The 14,728-nt window shown below is 45.2% G+C and overlaps 1 protein-coding gene across 3 annotated transcripts; it reads left to right on the top strand.

The window, feature by feature from the left end:
• Nucleotides 1–2,769: 2,769 nt before the first annotated feature.
• Nucleotides 2,770–14,236, top strand: CLNS1A (chloride nucleotide-sensitive channel 1A). Of its 3 annotated transcripts, none has more exons than XM_037376374.1 (7): nucleotides 2,770–2,948; nucleotides 5,441–5,577; nucleotides 7,845–7,958; nucleotides 8,698–8,808; nucleotides 9,278–9,451; nucleotides 10,951–11,035; nucleotides 13,610–14,236. In XM_037376374.1, exons 1-6 carry the CDS (start codon nucleotides 2,800–2,802, stop codon nucleotides 11,016–11,018), a joined length of 753 nt encoding a protein of 250 aa, XP_037232271.1. In that variant the 5' UTR covers nucleotides 2,770–2,799; the 3' UTR covers nucleotides 11,019–11,035; nucleotides 13,610–14,236. The 3 variants fall into 3 exon arrangements, with proteins under 3 accessions (XP_037232271.1, XP_037232269.1, XP_037232270.1); XM_037376372.1 differs by having other exon boundaries at nucleotides 7,842–7,958; XM_037376373.1 differs by lacking the exon at nucleotides 13,610–14,236 and adding an exon at nucleotides 11,419–13,586 and having other exon boundaries at nucleotides 7,842–7,958.
• The last annotated feature ends 492 nt before the right edge of the window (nucleotides 14,237–14,728 follow it).

Here is a 14,728-nt window from a genome sequence, read left to right as displayed (position 1 = left end):
GTGAATTGCTGAAGCCTGTCAGTCTTGGTTTTCTTTGTGCTTTACTCAAGCTAGCACATGTTCCTGTAGTGATGAGAACCTGCTGTGAAATCCATCCTCTTACTCCAAATGCAATGCCAACATTTTACATTTGCATCTTTGATGGATTCTGGGTGTTTTATGTAGGAACTGGCCACCTTACAGCAGGCAGTGCTGTGTAGTCTGTGGAGAGAAACAAGCTCCCTTGGGTGCTACCCTCTGTCCTAACGTGACTCTTCACCCTGTGAAGGTACCTGCTGCTCTCCCTTGCCTCTAAACACAGCCCAGCTTGACTGCGTCACCCTTGGACATACAGTGTTCAGGCAGCGGTGTGGGGGTGGATCCTAACTCGCTTTTTAAAGCTCTTAGAGCTGAGGAAAAAAGCTTTCAAATCATGCCATTCTGTTTCATTCGTAAATTTACAAGAAATGTCTGCCTACCCGAACTTCAGCTAGATGCAACACCTGGTACTGGGATATAAAATAACTGGATCTTGTAAACAAGGAAGATACGGATTTCTCCTTCTCCCCAGTGCCTCAGCCTCAAAACCAGGGGGTTGGACTAAATCAGGGGTCCTCAAACTTTTTAAACAGGGGGCCGGCGTGTGGATTAAGTGGCAGGCAGTCATCTGCAGCTGCTTGGTTTCCCCCCCAACCCCCGGTGGGGGGTGGGGGTCTGTAAATACCGGGGGCCGGATTGAGGACCCTGGGGGGCTGTATCCGGCCCGCGGGATGTAGTTTGAGGACCCCTAGACTAAATGATCTCCAGACGACCCTTCCAACCCTGACCATTTTGTGATTCTTCAAAAACCAACTTCCCAGCCTGGGCTTAAACCAACTTTTTTCCCTGTCTTCTTTTGGAAGAGTGGTACGTGTGAGAAGAAAGACTTGCATTTGTGTGCAGGAGGAGAAACGAACTCTGTATTGCTCCACTGCAGTGGCTTAATTCAACTTCAATCACTCAGAAATTTTAATTTAAAACGATCTAAAGGATTTGCCGTATGTTTCCAGTTAACTACAGAGGTGGAGCGGGCTCTCTGTGGCTGATATGGACAGCCATGTCTGATAACAGGAGGGACATAAGCAGGAATGTTGATTGACAGCTGCTAAGCGGGGTGAATGGGTATTTCCAGTATTTGCAGCTCTTCCCACCAGCAGCTGCAGCCTGGTCTGTATTCATGGAAGAATCATAATTTTTCATCATTTTTTCATTTTCCAGAAGAACACTTTTCTTGGCACGGCAAACTTGAAGATGGTCGAGAAACTTCCTTTTCCTCATCTCCTATTGCCTCTGTCACTTTTTCAAGCTATTCCAGCAGTGTTTAAATATCACTTCATTGTGGAACTTGCTTTGATTTCAGCCAATGTAATTATTTCTATGAATAATAATTTGCATAATTGGAATCCAAAATTGGTAGGTGTGGTTGATGAGCATTCCATAGCATTTTAGAAAGCTCATCCTAGAAGAACCATGTTAGTTCCTTGTTCCCCCTTTTTTCCTTACAATTTCCACTTCCAGAGTGTGCTGCTTTGGTTCTTTGCTATCCAAGACTAACAAGGGAAGTCCAGAGAAGGGAAAGATGGACACTTATTCTGTCAATGATCAGTTTGTGTTTGTGAGAACCTGGGTTTGCACACAGGTTGGTAAATGACTCCTTAGAAGTGAATTCAGACTGATGAAAGGGAAGATTAAAAAACTTGACAGCAAGGTAACCACTACATGGGCTCTTGGTGACTAGGATGCTATGGCAGGAACGTTTAACAACCTGAAAACTCAGGGAGATGTTTAGAGTGATGCTGCCTTGCTGATGGGGTTATCAGGAGCATCCCCTGACAGAGATGTATTTCACCGGTGTAAACTGAATGCTACCATTTATTTAATCACCCTGTTCTGGTGTAATCATTGTTTCTCACTGCAGTAGCATGTGTCATAAGAGAAACTTGCTGCTGGAATGGTGTAAATCCAGGGGAAGAACCAGGGCCGGTGCTTCTGAGGGAACAGCAGCCTGCCCATTGCTGCAATCCACATCCCAAGACCAGCCCCGGCTCCCTGACGGCAGCTCCCCAGGTCCATGTGGTAGCACCATCGGGCCCACGATCCCAAGTTCATCACCGCTGAGGGAAAATCAACTGGATATCCCTTCAGCAATTCAGGTACTTGAGACTTTCTTCTCTGTGTGTCTCTATCAGGCATTAGGTGCTGGCCATCCACTTCAAATTCCCTTTCCAGCACCTTGTACCGTCACTGAAAAGCTGCTGTGTTAGTTTTTTCCCTTTGTCACCTGTCCAACAGAGATTTACAGGCCAAAATACATATGCTGCTCATCAGCTGTCATCGGGCGTAATGCCAGCGATCACCTCAGCGCTCGCCTCTGCTTCTCTTTTGCAGGTAACGAAAATTTACTCAAAACCTGCCAGAGACAGATGCTCCTGCCACACAGACCGCATGGCTCTGGAGATGCACCATGACTCGCCCTCGGGAACATGGCCATTTTAGGGGGGAAATACCGTCCCCTCCCCCGCCGGTCGATGACGAAGGGGAGATTCCTTCAGGGAGAACGCCAGCGCTCGGCGGTGCCGCACCGCCCATTCCCCTCCGCGCTGCAGCTCCTCAGGCGCGGCAGCGGGGCGGGGGCAGCCGCCCCCAGGGCGGGAACTGCTCCAACATGGCGGCGGCGCCCGCCCGCACCATCGAGACGTGCCTAGATAAACCCGGGCAGCACGAGGAGTTCCGCTTCCGGCAGGTGTTGGGGTGGTTCCGCTTCCGGCGGCCGCGGAGGAGATGGTGGAAGAGGGAGGCGGCGGCGGCGCCATGAGTTTCCTCAAGCGGTTCCCGCCGCCGGCCGAGGGCGTTCGCCACCAGCAGCCTGACACGGAGGCTGTGCTGGCGGGGCGCACCCTGGGCACCGGCACACTCTACATCGCCGAGAGGTGAGGGCGGCGGGACCGCAGCGTGTGTGGGGACGGGGGGGGGCGGCGGTTACGGCTCTCGGGGGGCGGGGGCTGCCCTGAGGGCGATGGGCGCAGGACAGCCCTGGGTGGGTTGTCCTGAGGGGGCTGGCTTGTGGCGAGCCTTCCCTGGGGGCTGGTGGGGACCAGGCCGGGAGGCCGCGTGTGCGTGGGCCTCTGCCCCGAGGGGTCCTTTCCTCTGGGGGCAGCGTGGGGCTTCCCCCGAGGGGCTGTCTCCCCTGAGGTGACGTAGTGTGTGTGTGTGTGGGGGGGTCTCCCCTCTGGGGCAGCGTGGGGTGTGTGTGTGGGAGGGGGTCTTCCCTGAGGTGACGGGGGGTGTGTGTGTCGGGGGGGTCTCCCCTGAGGTGACGGGGGGTGTGTGTGTCGGGGGGGTCTCCCCTGAGGTGACGGGGGGTGTGTGTGTCGGGGGGGTCTCCCCTGAGGTGACGGGGGGTGTGTGTGACGGGGGGGTCTCCCCTGAGGTGACGGGGGGGTCTCCCCTGAGGTGACGGGGGGTGTGGGGTGTGTGTGTCGGGGGGGTCTCCCCTGAGGTGACTAGAGGGGGTAGAGGGGGCCTCCCTAGAGGGGACCTGCCCAAAGGGGGATGTGGGAGACTCAGGTACGAGGGGTCATCATGTGGGGGAGGTCCTCAAAGAGAGCTCCGAGGGGGTCCTCGCTATTTGTGCTCCAAGTGGCATTTTAAACAGTGCAAGAGGGAACAGTGCAACAAGAGAGCCTGGCTGGCTGCTGTGTTACAACACGTCATCTCTCTTCTGTTGTCAGGGGAGTGGACGGGGCTGTTGGTTTTTCTGTTGTTATTAACTGCTGTGGTTCTGTGAAGTCTCTTGTGACGCATTAATCATGTGGATGCTGTAGGCATAAATCAGTTTGGGTATTCTGGAAGATGTTATCTAAGCTCTTAAGTTTCTTTTAAATTCTCCCTGCTGTACACTTCAAGACAACAGCTTGTTGATCAAGGCAATGTGGTTTTCTTTAACTGTGGAAAATGTACTCTAAATACAATATATTTCTGCAGCAGGAGAGTGTTGTTAGAACAACGCCCTAGTCTAAAATGTGCACTGAGGAGTGTATTGTCTTTTAAAACCTTCAGACTATGAAGTGTTTATAAAGTGGGTAAAATTTGAGGGGCTCTTGTCTCACCTGAACTTGTTAGTGATGTTGCATTCCTCCTGGAGAGGAATTTCTCTGGAATTTCAGTTAGTTTTGTGTAGTTGTTTGGTTGCAGGTACAAGGGCTCCTGTTTGTGCAGTATTTGCTCTCAACACATGTGATGTTGCGTTTCCTTGCAAGTAGCTTTCAATAGATGTTTGTGTGAGGTGCATTCAAGTCTGCCAGCTTCCTCCCAACACGTTTTGAGCATATCACAGAGCTTTTACCAGAGTCACTTGCTGGTAATGAATAGAAAATGCAAGCATTTGCAGGAGTGCCATGTTGTGGGAGAACTGGGCATCCGCAAGGACAATGTGCCTTTGGAGCTGTGCACTGACTCGATGTCAACAGCTGTATGCATTGCGAAGCGGCTGGTCGAGGCTAGGAAAGAAATTCCTCACTCCCACTTCACTAGCTCTTGCTCTCAGCCTGATTTCCCGAGGCAAGGAGTCTTCTGTGACCTCTTTGTTGGTTTTGTCCCTCCACAAATACTTGTAAATGCTGAGTTTTGCACGTGGTGGTGGTCTCACTTTCTGCCCGTCAGTATTTCTGTGCACTGTGTGACCTCAGTGATCACAGACACCCAAAAGTAGCTTGAGATTGATTTTTCAGCTGGTAGAAAGACATTGATCGTTCTGATGCAAAGGAGGTAGCAGCCCACTGTAGACAACCTGTGCTGTCTCTTGCTGTGGTTAGGGATGAGAGTGAAAATGGGGAGAAGCAGACATTCTGGCACTCATGTTGTGAGGTGGGGGGAAACCATACTGGCTTTGATAACTCTGCTGATCACAGAATGGTGGTTTTTCTACATACAGACTATACCCACATCAGTTCTGTACTCCTCCAGAAATTGACAGCAACTTTCCTTTCAGTGTTCTCTTTATCTTGAAAAAACACAGAACATTTATTAGTTTGATTTACAAATCACAGTCTGGAACCTCTGTCATTGTCTTTGGGGTGATAGATATCTACAGGGAAGAGAAAATTAAATGGGAGGAAAGGAAATTCAGGGTTTAGTTTAAATGTGATAAAGCTGAAATGTGTTTAGGGTGCTCAGCTTCATGTTCTGTAAGAGAAGGTATCTTTTACCTCAGCCATCAGTTAATGCCGTTGCAAGGTCCTCTTAGGGCAGGCCCAGGACCGTGTGTTACCTGAGAGTGGGATACTTGCCTTGTCCAGAATTGCTCACTTTTGGGGGGTTGGTCTGCTTTTCTCCAGGTACCTTAGATTCTCCTGTTAGTTTCTAATTTGTCTCTTTTGATATTTTTCTTCCTGCCTGTCCTCCAACCCCTGCTTCCTGTTAGTCGCCTGTCTTGGCTGGAAAACTCCGGAGTTGGGTTCTCCTTGGATTATCCCACTATAAGTTTACATGCAGTCTCCAGGGACGTGAACGCTTACCCATGGGAGCACTTGTACGTCGTGGTGAATGCCAAATTCGAAGGTATGCCCAGTGTTGCTTAATGTTCCCACGCAGTCCTGAGTGGCACGATTTCTTCAAAAGGAGTAAATTTTTGTTTAAAAAATGATAAGCTTTGTTTAAGTAGTAGCTTGTGTTTTCTTTTTTGTTTCTCTGAAGGGTGGTTATTTTAGAAGTACAGCTTTGCCCTTGTTTAGAGTCACTTCTGTACTGTTCTGCTCTCAGCATGTGAGTGCAGACAGCTAGAGCCACTGAGAATGTTCTCTGCTCTCTTACGCTCATTTTAAACAATGCAGTTCCTCCATAGTCTCCCTATGATTCCAGCTTAGGTATCATTTTTGCTTTATTGAATTTATGTCAGTGTTGCTGCCCTCTCCAGACTTTATAAATACCTGTTGTTTTACATTCTCCTGGAAGCTTTCATTCATTTTCTCCCACCGCTTGCTTAAAAAAATAGAAAAGACAGTAACTCATGTTACCAGGCTTAATATGGATCTTTGTGGATTACCACAAAACCACACTTTTGACCTTTTGACCATTCTTGCTCTGTCCCAGAGAAAACAAGCTTTCTCTTTCATTGTTTGTATGAAGATTTTCTTTATTCCTGATACATAGATTGTTTTCTTCTGGCAGACCTGTTAATATTTTAAGTGTGCCATAAACTGCCTCTCAGTTGAAGAGTAATGAGTGTTAAATCTTGAGCAGGTTTCCTTTCCCCTTTGTACCTACTAGTCATCGTAATTAAAGGTTAAAATCTGGCATTTAATTTTTCTTTAACTAGTCTGTATACTGAAAGTACTGATTAGACTCTGAGATGGCAGAGGCGTTTTTAAGCTATTAATACTCTTCATTATTTCCTTCTGTCATGTTACTAATGTTCTCTGACAGTCTTACCACTACAAATGATGAGGACGTGTATGCATACCTCTTGATTCTTCCTCATTGTCCTCTAACTTTATTTTGAAGTAAACTGAGCTTAGTATGAAGAAATATATTTTTTCCAGCTTTTACTTTATTCTGATAATGATGTCTGAAAATATAGATAAGAACTATCACAGGACATATATAAATCCTTAATAGGCTGATTTTTGTGTTTTTTGTTAATATATGAACTCTAGCTCCAGTAAGTCTTCTACAGCAAGTAGATTTGTCTAGTTTTCAAGTCTGTCCTTGGCCTGCAGTTTTAACTGCTGAGTAGCGTTAAACCCAAACCTCTACTTGTTTGGCTGCAGGAGTCTTCATTCTTAGCTGGGCAGGGTACATTTTGTTCTTCCTCTGAAAGTTTTTTGTTGTGTGCCCTGTGTGTCTGTGCCTTATCCTCGCCCCTTTTTAGAAAAAGGCAGTCAGAGTTTGACTTCATTGAAAACAAAGAGCTGGACTCAGCAGTAACAAGCTGTGCCTGCGGGTGTCGCTTGGAAAATGATTGGGTAGCTTCCTTGGACACTTCATTTCTTGGGGCAGCTGGCTGGCAGCTTTTTGGCTTCCTCATAGTCTTAGTAGTGCCAGTTTTGTATGTGGTAAAAGCCACTCTCGGTAGAACAGCCTTAACTGTATTCCTCTTTCTGTAGAAAATAATTATGTGCTGTTGAAGCTGTCAGTGCAGTGTCCCTAGCCACAAAGCAATGAACTGTAGCAATCTTCTTTGTGGTTTTTAAAACATCACATTGTTGCTTTCTTATTCATGTATGTAATCCACAGAAGTCAGGAAGCAGGGTTGTGCCCACTGTTGTCATCGGCTCTGGGTGCACTTTCTACTTCTGATATCTTGCTGGCTGGCTGGGAGTGGCAGAAATTGAGTAGAGATCTTCTGTGTAGAGATCTTTCATAAACGTCAGGGTCGTTCGTGAGAGGCTGTACTGGAAGCCAGCTGATTTCATGACAGTAGAGTTAAGGATCCATAAAATTAATGAGATGTAAGAGAATACATACGTAGCATTGTGCAAGTAAATGACAATGATGGTGGATTGTGGGGTTTTTGAGCACAGTTGTTTTTAATACAAATCAGGGAATTTTCCTGGAGTATGTGAATACATCATGTGATCATTACAGAAATCTGAAGCCCTAGAATTAGGAATAGAGAAGTTTTTGTGTGTATTGCAGGTGTTGTCGAGGTGCTATGAGAGGACCTTGTACATCTGTAATGTGGATGGGAGCAGGTTTGTTTGTGCCACACTCAGGTTGTGTCCAGGTTTCTGATTTGATTGTGTGTGTTCCTGAAAGAATAAGCAAGTCTGACTTTTTTTGGACAAAATAAACATGTTTCTCTTAAATCTTTCAATTTCCTAAAGAAGAGGAGACAAAAGCGGCTCCTATGGCTGAAGGGGAGGAGGAAGAGGAGGAAGACAGTGATGACGATGTTGAACCAATTGCAGAATTCAGATTTGTACCTAGCGACAAATCATCCTGTAAGTGAAGAGGGAAATTGTGTTTTGAAGTCCTGGCTATATGTGGAAGACATGGGGGTATAGAGATGTAAATAACATGATCCTTTATAGTGTCCTTCTCTAGTTACTTGATTTCTTTGTACTGAAAAGAACAAATCAAATTGTTTCATCTTGCATGAAGGTGGAATAGTTTTAGCAGCTGCTTCTCAAGGAAAATTCCAATGCTTTAAAATAGAGACTTTTAAGTATATGTGCATGACACAGATAATCTTATCTGTATACATTTGTAGAGAACTTGTATGGGGAATATTTTTTAAATTCAAATTCAGTGATGTTTGAGTCTGCAACAATTTCATTAGGAACATGCTAATATCCAGAACCTACTGCTGGAAAGCAGTTGTTCCCTGCCTGGTGTGGAGCTTACAGTTGGATCTAAGTTTTTAAAATCTTATGTATTAGATGCTGCAAGGAATCCTGTGGTGGGTAACCCCAGATGGAATTCTCCAGAGATAATAAGCCTTTGTCATCAGTGAAATAATATAAAAGTGCTGATAAGAGGATAAAGCACCAGGCTGGATCTAGGAAACCCAACTTGTTTCTTGCGTGGCTGCTGGCTTGTTGGATGATGTTTTCAAATAGTTCAGTGGTGGCTCTGGTAGAGGAATATTCTCAATCTCCTTGACTGCTTGGCCAGGATTTCTTGCCAGTTGGTATTGGTGGAGAAACAAGGGAGGTTTGTGTTTCATTTGTGTTCCTACAGTGGAAGCCATGTTTTCAGCGATGTGTGAGTGCCAAGCTCTGCACCCAGACCCAGATGATGAAGATTCAGACAATGATTATGAAGGGGAGGAGTACGATGTTGAGGCCCATGGTTCGTAACAGTTGTTCTTTGGAAATACCTGCCAGCACTTGGATACCTGGTATCTGTCATAAGAATGGTTTGGTCTGTTTACAATTTCCTTGTTTATTACTCATCTTACCGAAACATTCTTTTTGCCACAGGCACAGTATAAAAACTCAGAAATCTGCAGAAAAATGTGCTGTTTAGCTGTCACACATCACTGCAATTCAGTGAAAAACATTGTTCTCATTCTTAAAAGCCCCAAGACACAAGTATCAGCCTTTGCTGTTCCCAGTGGATGTAGCCACACAAGTTCAGTGCCCATGCCGTGCTGTGGGCAGTTCACATCACTGTGTGTGTTCTGTGTATGATGTAAGCAGCCTTCTAATGTCAGTCAGTTAGCTGGGCAAGTATGCTCAGATTGGTGTGTTATTCCCCAGCCCCTGCTTGATGCAGGCTCCAAAACTGAGGTCTGATAAACATAAACTTGTTTTTGCAGAGCTAGGACAAGGTGACATCCCGACCTTTTACACTTACGAAGAAGGATTGTCGCATTTAACTGCAGAAGGTCAGGCCACTCTGGAGAGGTTGGAAGGCATGTTAGCCCAGTCGGTTAGCAGTCAGTACAACATGGCTGGAGTGAGAACAGAAGACTCAATAAGGGAGTTTGAAGGTAAGAAATGGTTTTGTTTTACTAAAGAATATATGAAAGCAGTGGTTCTCCAGTCTGGCTAGTCTATAAACACCAGGAATGAGCAAGCATCATACTGCGGGTGATACCTTACAGTACTGTGTGCATTTTGCCTGCCGTGGATTGAGGCCTGCTGTGTTAAAGAGTGAGGACCACTGCACTGAGTATTCTTGATTCTTCTTGGTATGATTTCCTGGAAAAGTAGTAGGGTGAAGTTGATTTAGGATTTTTTTTTTTTTTTAAAAAAGGTTAAATTTGTTCAGTCTACACTGGGATTAGGAAGTAATTTCCACTCCACAATAACAGTCCTTTGGGACCTTTTTAAAATCCCTTAAACTGTAAGTTAGTAATTCTCTTTAGAGAGTTCAGTGTGAATTTAGAATCTTTGAAATACACTGGAACAGATTTAAAAAGAACCCTCTGCTTTTTAGAAGGAAACCGTGTCTTTATGCTACTGATCGTACATTTTATTTAAGGTTTCTTCTTGTTGGGGAAAAAAACATTCTCTCATATTTTGCCTTTTCTGCATGCTGTTTTCACTGGATCAGTATATTACCTGGGAAAAGAACAGGGAAGTAGTTTAGTAATATTGCTGCTTTATTTTAATTTAAGTTGCCATGTTTTAGTACGGCCTGACATTTTTGAGGGATGAGAAATGATGCAGCTGTTGTGGAATTCTAGCAATCAGCTTTTCTAGAATAATCAACAGGACCATAACTAATTTGTTCCGGTCCACATGGATGATTTTTTTTAATCTGTTTTGTCAGTTGTTTACAGGTTTTCTTTGTTCCATGACTTTGAATAAATTTATATAATATAAAGAGAACCTTGTGTTTTAGCAGTGCCCTTCGTTTGAAAATGGTCAGGTTTCTGAACCCAAAAATTTTGAAAATTACAATAAAGTGAACAGCAAGGACGTCACATGTCTCAAAGCCATCTTCATCAGTTTTGGCTTCTTAGTTTTATTTGCTAAGGTGCTTCTTGGTTTGCTACAGTTGTTAATATCCCCGGGGCTGCTCAGTTACAGAATCCTGTTATTTTTTGACATTGTAGCATAGGGCAATTGTTTCTTCTTTTCCCAACTTGATGATTGCCGAGAGCCATTTCAGAACAGGATCCAGCCTCTTTCTGTTAGCGCATAATTAAAGCTATCAAAAGGAATCATGCCATTTGTCACACCAGATCTTCATTTAAAAAATGAAATAGTTTAAATCCGATATTTAAGTCTTTTAATAAGATAGGGTGAGATGAGGTTGTAGGAAGTGGTGACGTCTTTAAGTGACTGACAGAGAGAGCTGGAACAAAACCGCAAAGTTGTGAGCACATCAGTGTTTCCCTAGGCCGCTTTCACAAGTTCAGCAAAGGAGTTTTCTGTTCTGGCCATCTGTTGTCAACAGAGGGCACTCGCTGTCTTTCGTGTGATCAAGTCATCCTCTTGCGAGCCCGAGGTTTTCTGTAGCATTGGCTGGTTTTTTTTTCAGATGGGATGGAGGTGGACATAGCACCAGTAGTTGCGGGGCAGTTTGAAGATGCAGAAGTCGATCACTGAGGAGGACGTATGCTGCTGTAAGTTCATCTGTCTTCCAACACCAGTCCTTTTTAGTCCTGCAGAGCCTTTCATCTCTTTAATAGGTGTAATGCACAGGATCCCAGATCTCCTACAGGAAGTATCTTGTGGTATCAGGATGATGGTGAATTAGAGAAGGAAAAAGTAACTGTAGTTATCACAAATGTGGAAAGATGTTTGATGATCTGCCCAAAATTGGCTATGGGCGTAAACTATCATGCTGCGTAGGTAACCTGCATGGCCATGCCTGTCTGGAAGACAGCTCAGCCCTTTAGTAGATTTAAGAATTGTCTGATCTCAAAGGCTCTTAGATGCTGGTATGCGGATGCTGGAGCCATTGCTGGGAAGTTACTGTCCTTAGTATCTGTTATTTCACCCTCAGCATGCAGGATTTCCCAGGCCTTTCAAGGGGACAGAACACTTCACAGCGCTGCAAGTCCATCTCTTCCCTCACTGTAAGCGGAGCAGGAACAGTTCCCGGTAAAGTTATGGAGCAAGAATGGGACTGTTGTCAGAAGTGCACAGCTTAGCAACAAAACCCTGCTAAGGCGGTTGGGCCAGTGTGCCCTCTTGCCTACCATCACCTGTACTGCTTTTCTCTCGTTAATGGCATTACAAGATGTGCCAGCGTTTCCTTGCTGGTGCTGGGTGGGAGAGGAAGAGCAGTTTATTCTGGGACTGTGTTTGTGCACGGTGGGATTGCGATTCCGCCCCTGCTTCAGCAGTGCTTGCTAGTGCAGAGTTTGCACATGCCGCTCAAGCAGTGGTGCGTCGTCCCAGTTCTTCTGCCTCTCTCAGAAATGAGACCGCCAGCTCTCTCCTTAAAGTAAGCGCAGAGCTATCCCACTTGGAATGCTGGAGAAAACCGTTGTGGGCCAGACAGCCAAAACCTCAGGGGGGGAAAAGGGCCACAAATAGGAAGATGACATGCTGAAAAACACCGGTGGAAATGAGTCAGAAGTAGTTGGTTAGGGATTACAGCATCACTGAGAAAGAGGCTGCAGTCCCTGAGAAAGGCTAGTGCAGGGCTGTGATGCGCATCTACTTCCCTCCTGTGTTGCTTGTTTGACTTTGTTGCGGTTAATGCTCCTGTGGGTTCGGAGTGTCTTTGAATAGCCCTGTGTTCGCTTACTGATCTCAACCACTGCCACTGATCCTGAATTAGTATTTATTGTTTGGTGTAAGAGGTCAAAATTCCCTTCAGTCGCACTTCCTACCCTGGGAAAGACTGCAGTACAGAGAGTTCTTCCTAAAAACATCAAGATACTGGTTGCCCTGTTACCTTCTTTGATAAAGGACACTTTAAAATTAAGGAAAACTCTTCAGCTGTAGATGAAGTGCTTCTTAGTGAATGGAAAGCTTGGCTCTGACTTGATCTCCAAGATGATGTAGGTCCGTGGTTTATAAAAAAAAAATAATTGTGCTGTTGAAAATTCAGATCTGAATACTTGTCCTGGTTTAAACTTGAGCAGGATTAAGGAGAGTTAGTGGCCAGCAGGAGATCTCTAAGGAACCTAGAAGTGCTGGTCAAGGTGGTGTTGACTGATCTAGCAAAGCGCAAAATCTACCCTGTACGAATTAGTTTTGGTCAGTGGAATTCTTCCAGCTGCTTACTCTTGTGCCTTCCACGGCATGGCAGGTGGCTGTGGGAGGTTGATGCTGTGAGAGGTGACTGGATGGGGAGCCCTTCCGTCTTCCTGCTGGTGCTGATCGGAGCTGAGGAGCTGATCCCTGTCAGGGCAGATAGTGTGATCCACACTGCGAAGTGCTGCAGTGATGTCGCTCCAGGTAGCAGTTTGGGAGCTGTGGGTGTGATGGGCCTTGTTAAAGTAACCACCAGCCTGAGTGCGTTGATGTAATTTAAGTAAGTTCAAAAAATTTAGGCTGGATGGAAGCAGTAAACAACCGAAGGTACAAATTGAGTCTGTGCTAATCACCCTGCTAACAAGTTTGAGCAGGAGGGTAGCTTGGGTTTACCCTCTGAAAACCAGGGTCAGAGAGGGAGCATCCTGTGGTCTCAGTGCTCTGCAGAGCAGCTCGGCCCGTTTCACCTTCTGAACTGCAAAAACAATCTACAAGAACATCTTGCTGGTGATCCTTTAGAGAGCAACGCGCTGCCCTGCCTCTAAAGCGATGCCCTTGTGGGACGATTGTGTTGCATGTTGCTGCTCGTTACCCAGATGAGATGTGACAGTTGCCTGCTGAAGCTCCTGGAAGAGCTGCTGACAGTTGATGTGGGACGTTTCCACTTGTCTTGTAATAAATGGTGTTTTGTCTGTCGTATCACGAGGTTGGAGCAATTGTTCTGAAGCAAGTGGTGTGTCTGTGTGTGACGGTGCAGCGGGGTCTTCCAGGGCACAGGCGTACAGCTGCGGACTGTAAGCGCATGCTGTCCTTAGCTGACCCAAGTGTAGAGCTGCTGGCAAAGGTGCTCAGCCCTCTGAAAGTCAGTGGGTTTGCAGTAAAGCGTTGTCCTCAGTGACTGTGAACAACGGGCGGCTACTGTTTTATAAAAATTAATAACCTTTTATTTTAATGCCAATTATGTAAACTTGGTGTCTTGTATCTTTCAGATTCCTCTTGTGGCACTTCCAGAATAAGCTGTAAAACTGAAGGCATTGCAGTGACTATCGGGAGTTAACCTTTCTTTTAATGACCTAAGCTTAGACATCTAGGTCTGTAAATGCTTTTGTAGATTTTGAAACAGGACATTTGTGACCACTGTGGGGTTGTTTTAAAAAAAAAAAACCAAAAAAAAACCCCCAACCAACCCAATAAAACCTCTTGCATCTAACACTTGAATGGGGCTAATCGGGGTCGTTTCAAAGAAGTCTTTGTGGGAATTCTAGGACTTCGGAAATAAAACTGTAAGTAGAACAGAATTTTAGATTGTCCTAGAATTTTCCATATTTTTGTACCTGTTCACTGAGTCGGTAGAGTGAAAATAGAAATGTTACAAAGTTCGACTAAAATGAGTTAGGGTTGGCAAAGGATTAAAAGCAAAGCTGCATTTAATGCCCCTCAAGTAATGGCTTTATCACTTCAGTGCTATCCCTTTCATTTCTCTGAGAGCAGAGTTTGGGTGGTAGAAGAGGTGGAATAAAAGTCTGTAAAGTCCTGAAGAAAGAGAGCTGTTTTGTGTCTTTGTATTAAATGTTAACAACATTGTTAAATAAACTAAGAAATTTTTTTGTATCTCACACCAACCCTGTGTCGCAGTTCTCAGTCCTTTACTTTAGCAGGCAGCCAGCAATTCTGAGCTGATGTCCCTTGAGTTTTAGCACTCACTTCTGTAACAACAACAAAAGTCTGGTGAAGCCATTTTCATCATTTACTTAGATGTGAGAGTAAAAGGACAGACCACTTGCAGAGTCCACCTGTAAGACAGAATTAGTCTGACACATCCCAGACTTAGGAACCCAGCTTTAGATTGCCGGGAGCTTAGTCCTGCTGGAGCTTTTACAGTTTCATATCTGCATGGTGGTGTTTTTGCCATGGAGCAATTTTTTTTTTTTTTCTATACGATGAAGTTTCTTTACCTGTGCTCTTGGAGTCATATTGAGTGATCCTGCCCTGCTTAGCATGCTGGGGATACGGTTTGGTTTCAAGGTATGTGAAAATTATAACCACTTTTGAATATTCTTTAAGAATGCCAGTCAAATTAGGGATGGTTTAATAGTGTTGTCAGCTGT

This window comes from Falco rusticolus, chromosome 2, assembly GCF_015220075.1.
Source record: "Falco rusticolus isolate bFalRus1 chromosome 2, bFalRus1.pri, whole genome shotgun sequence".
Classification (NCBI taxonomy): Eukaryota; Metazoa; Chordata; class Aves; order Falconiformes; family Falconidae; genus Falco; species Falco rusticolus.
The sequence above is the reverse complement of the archived record's forward strand: the minus strand, read 5'-3'. Positions and strand labels throughout refer to the sequence as shown.

Coding starts and splice junctions, on each gene's coding strand:
- CLNS1A (XM_037376372.1), top strand. CDS start 2,800: ATGGTGGAAGAGGGAGGCGGCGGCGGCGCCATGAGTTTCCTCAAGCGG. Junction 7,959..8,697: donor ACCTAGCGACAAATCATCCT/GTAAGTGAAGAG, acceptor GTGTTCCTACAG/TGGAAGCCATGTTTTCAGCG. Junction 9,452..10,950: donor CTCAATAAGGGAGTTTGAAG/GTAAGAAATGGT, acceptor TTTTTTTTTCAG/ATGGGATGGAGGTGGACATA.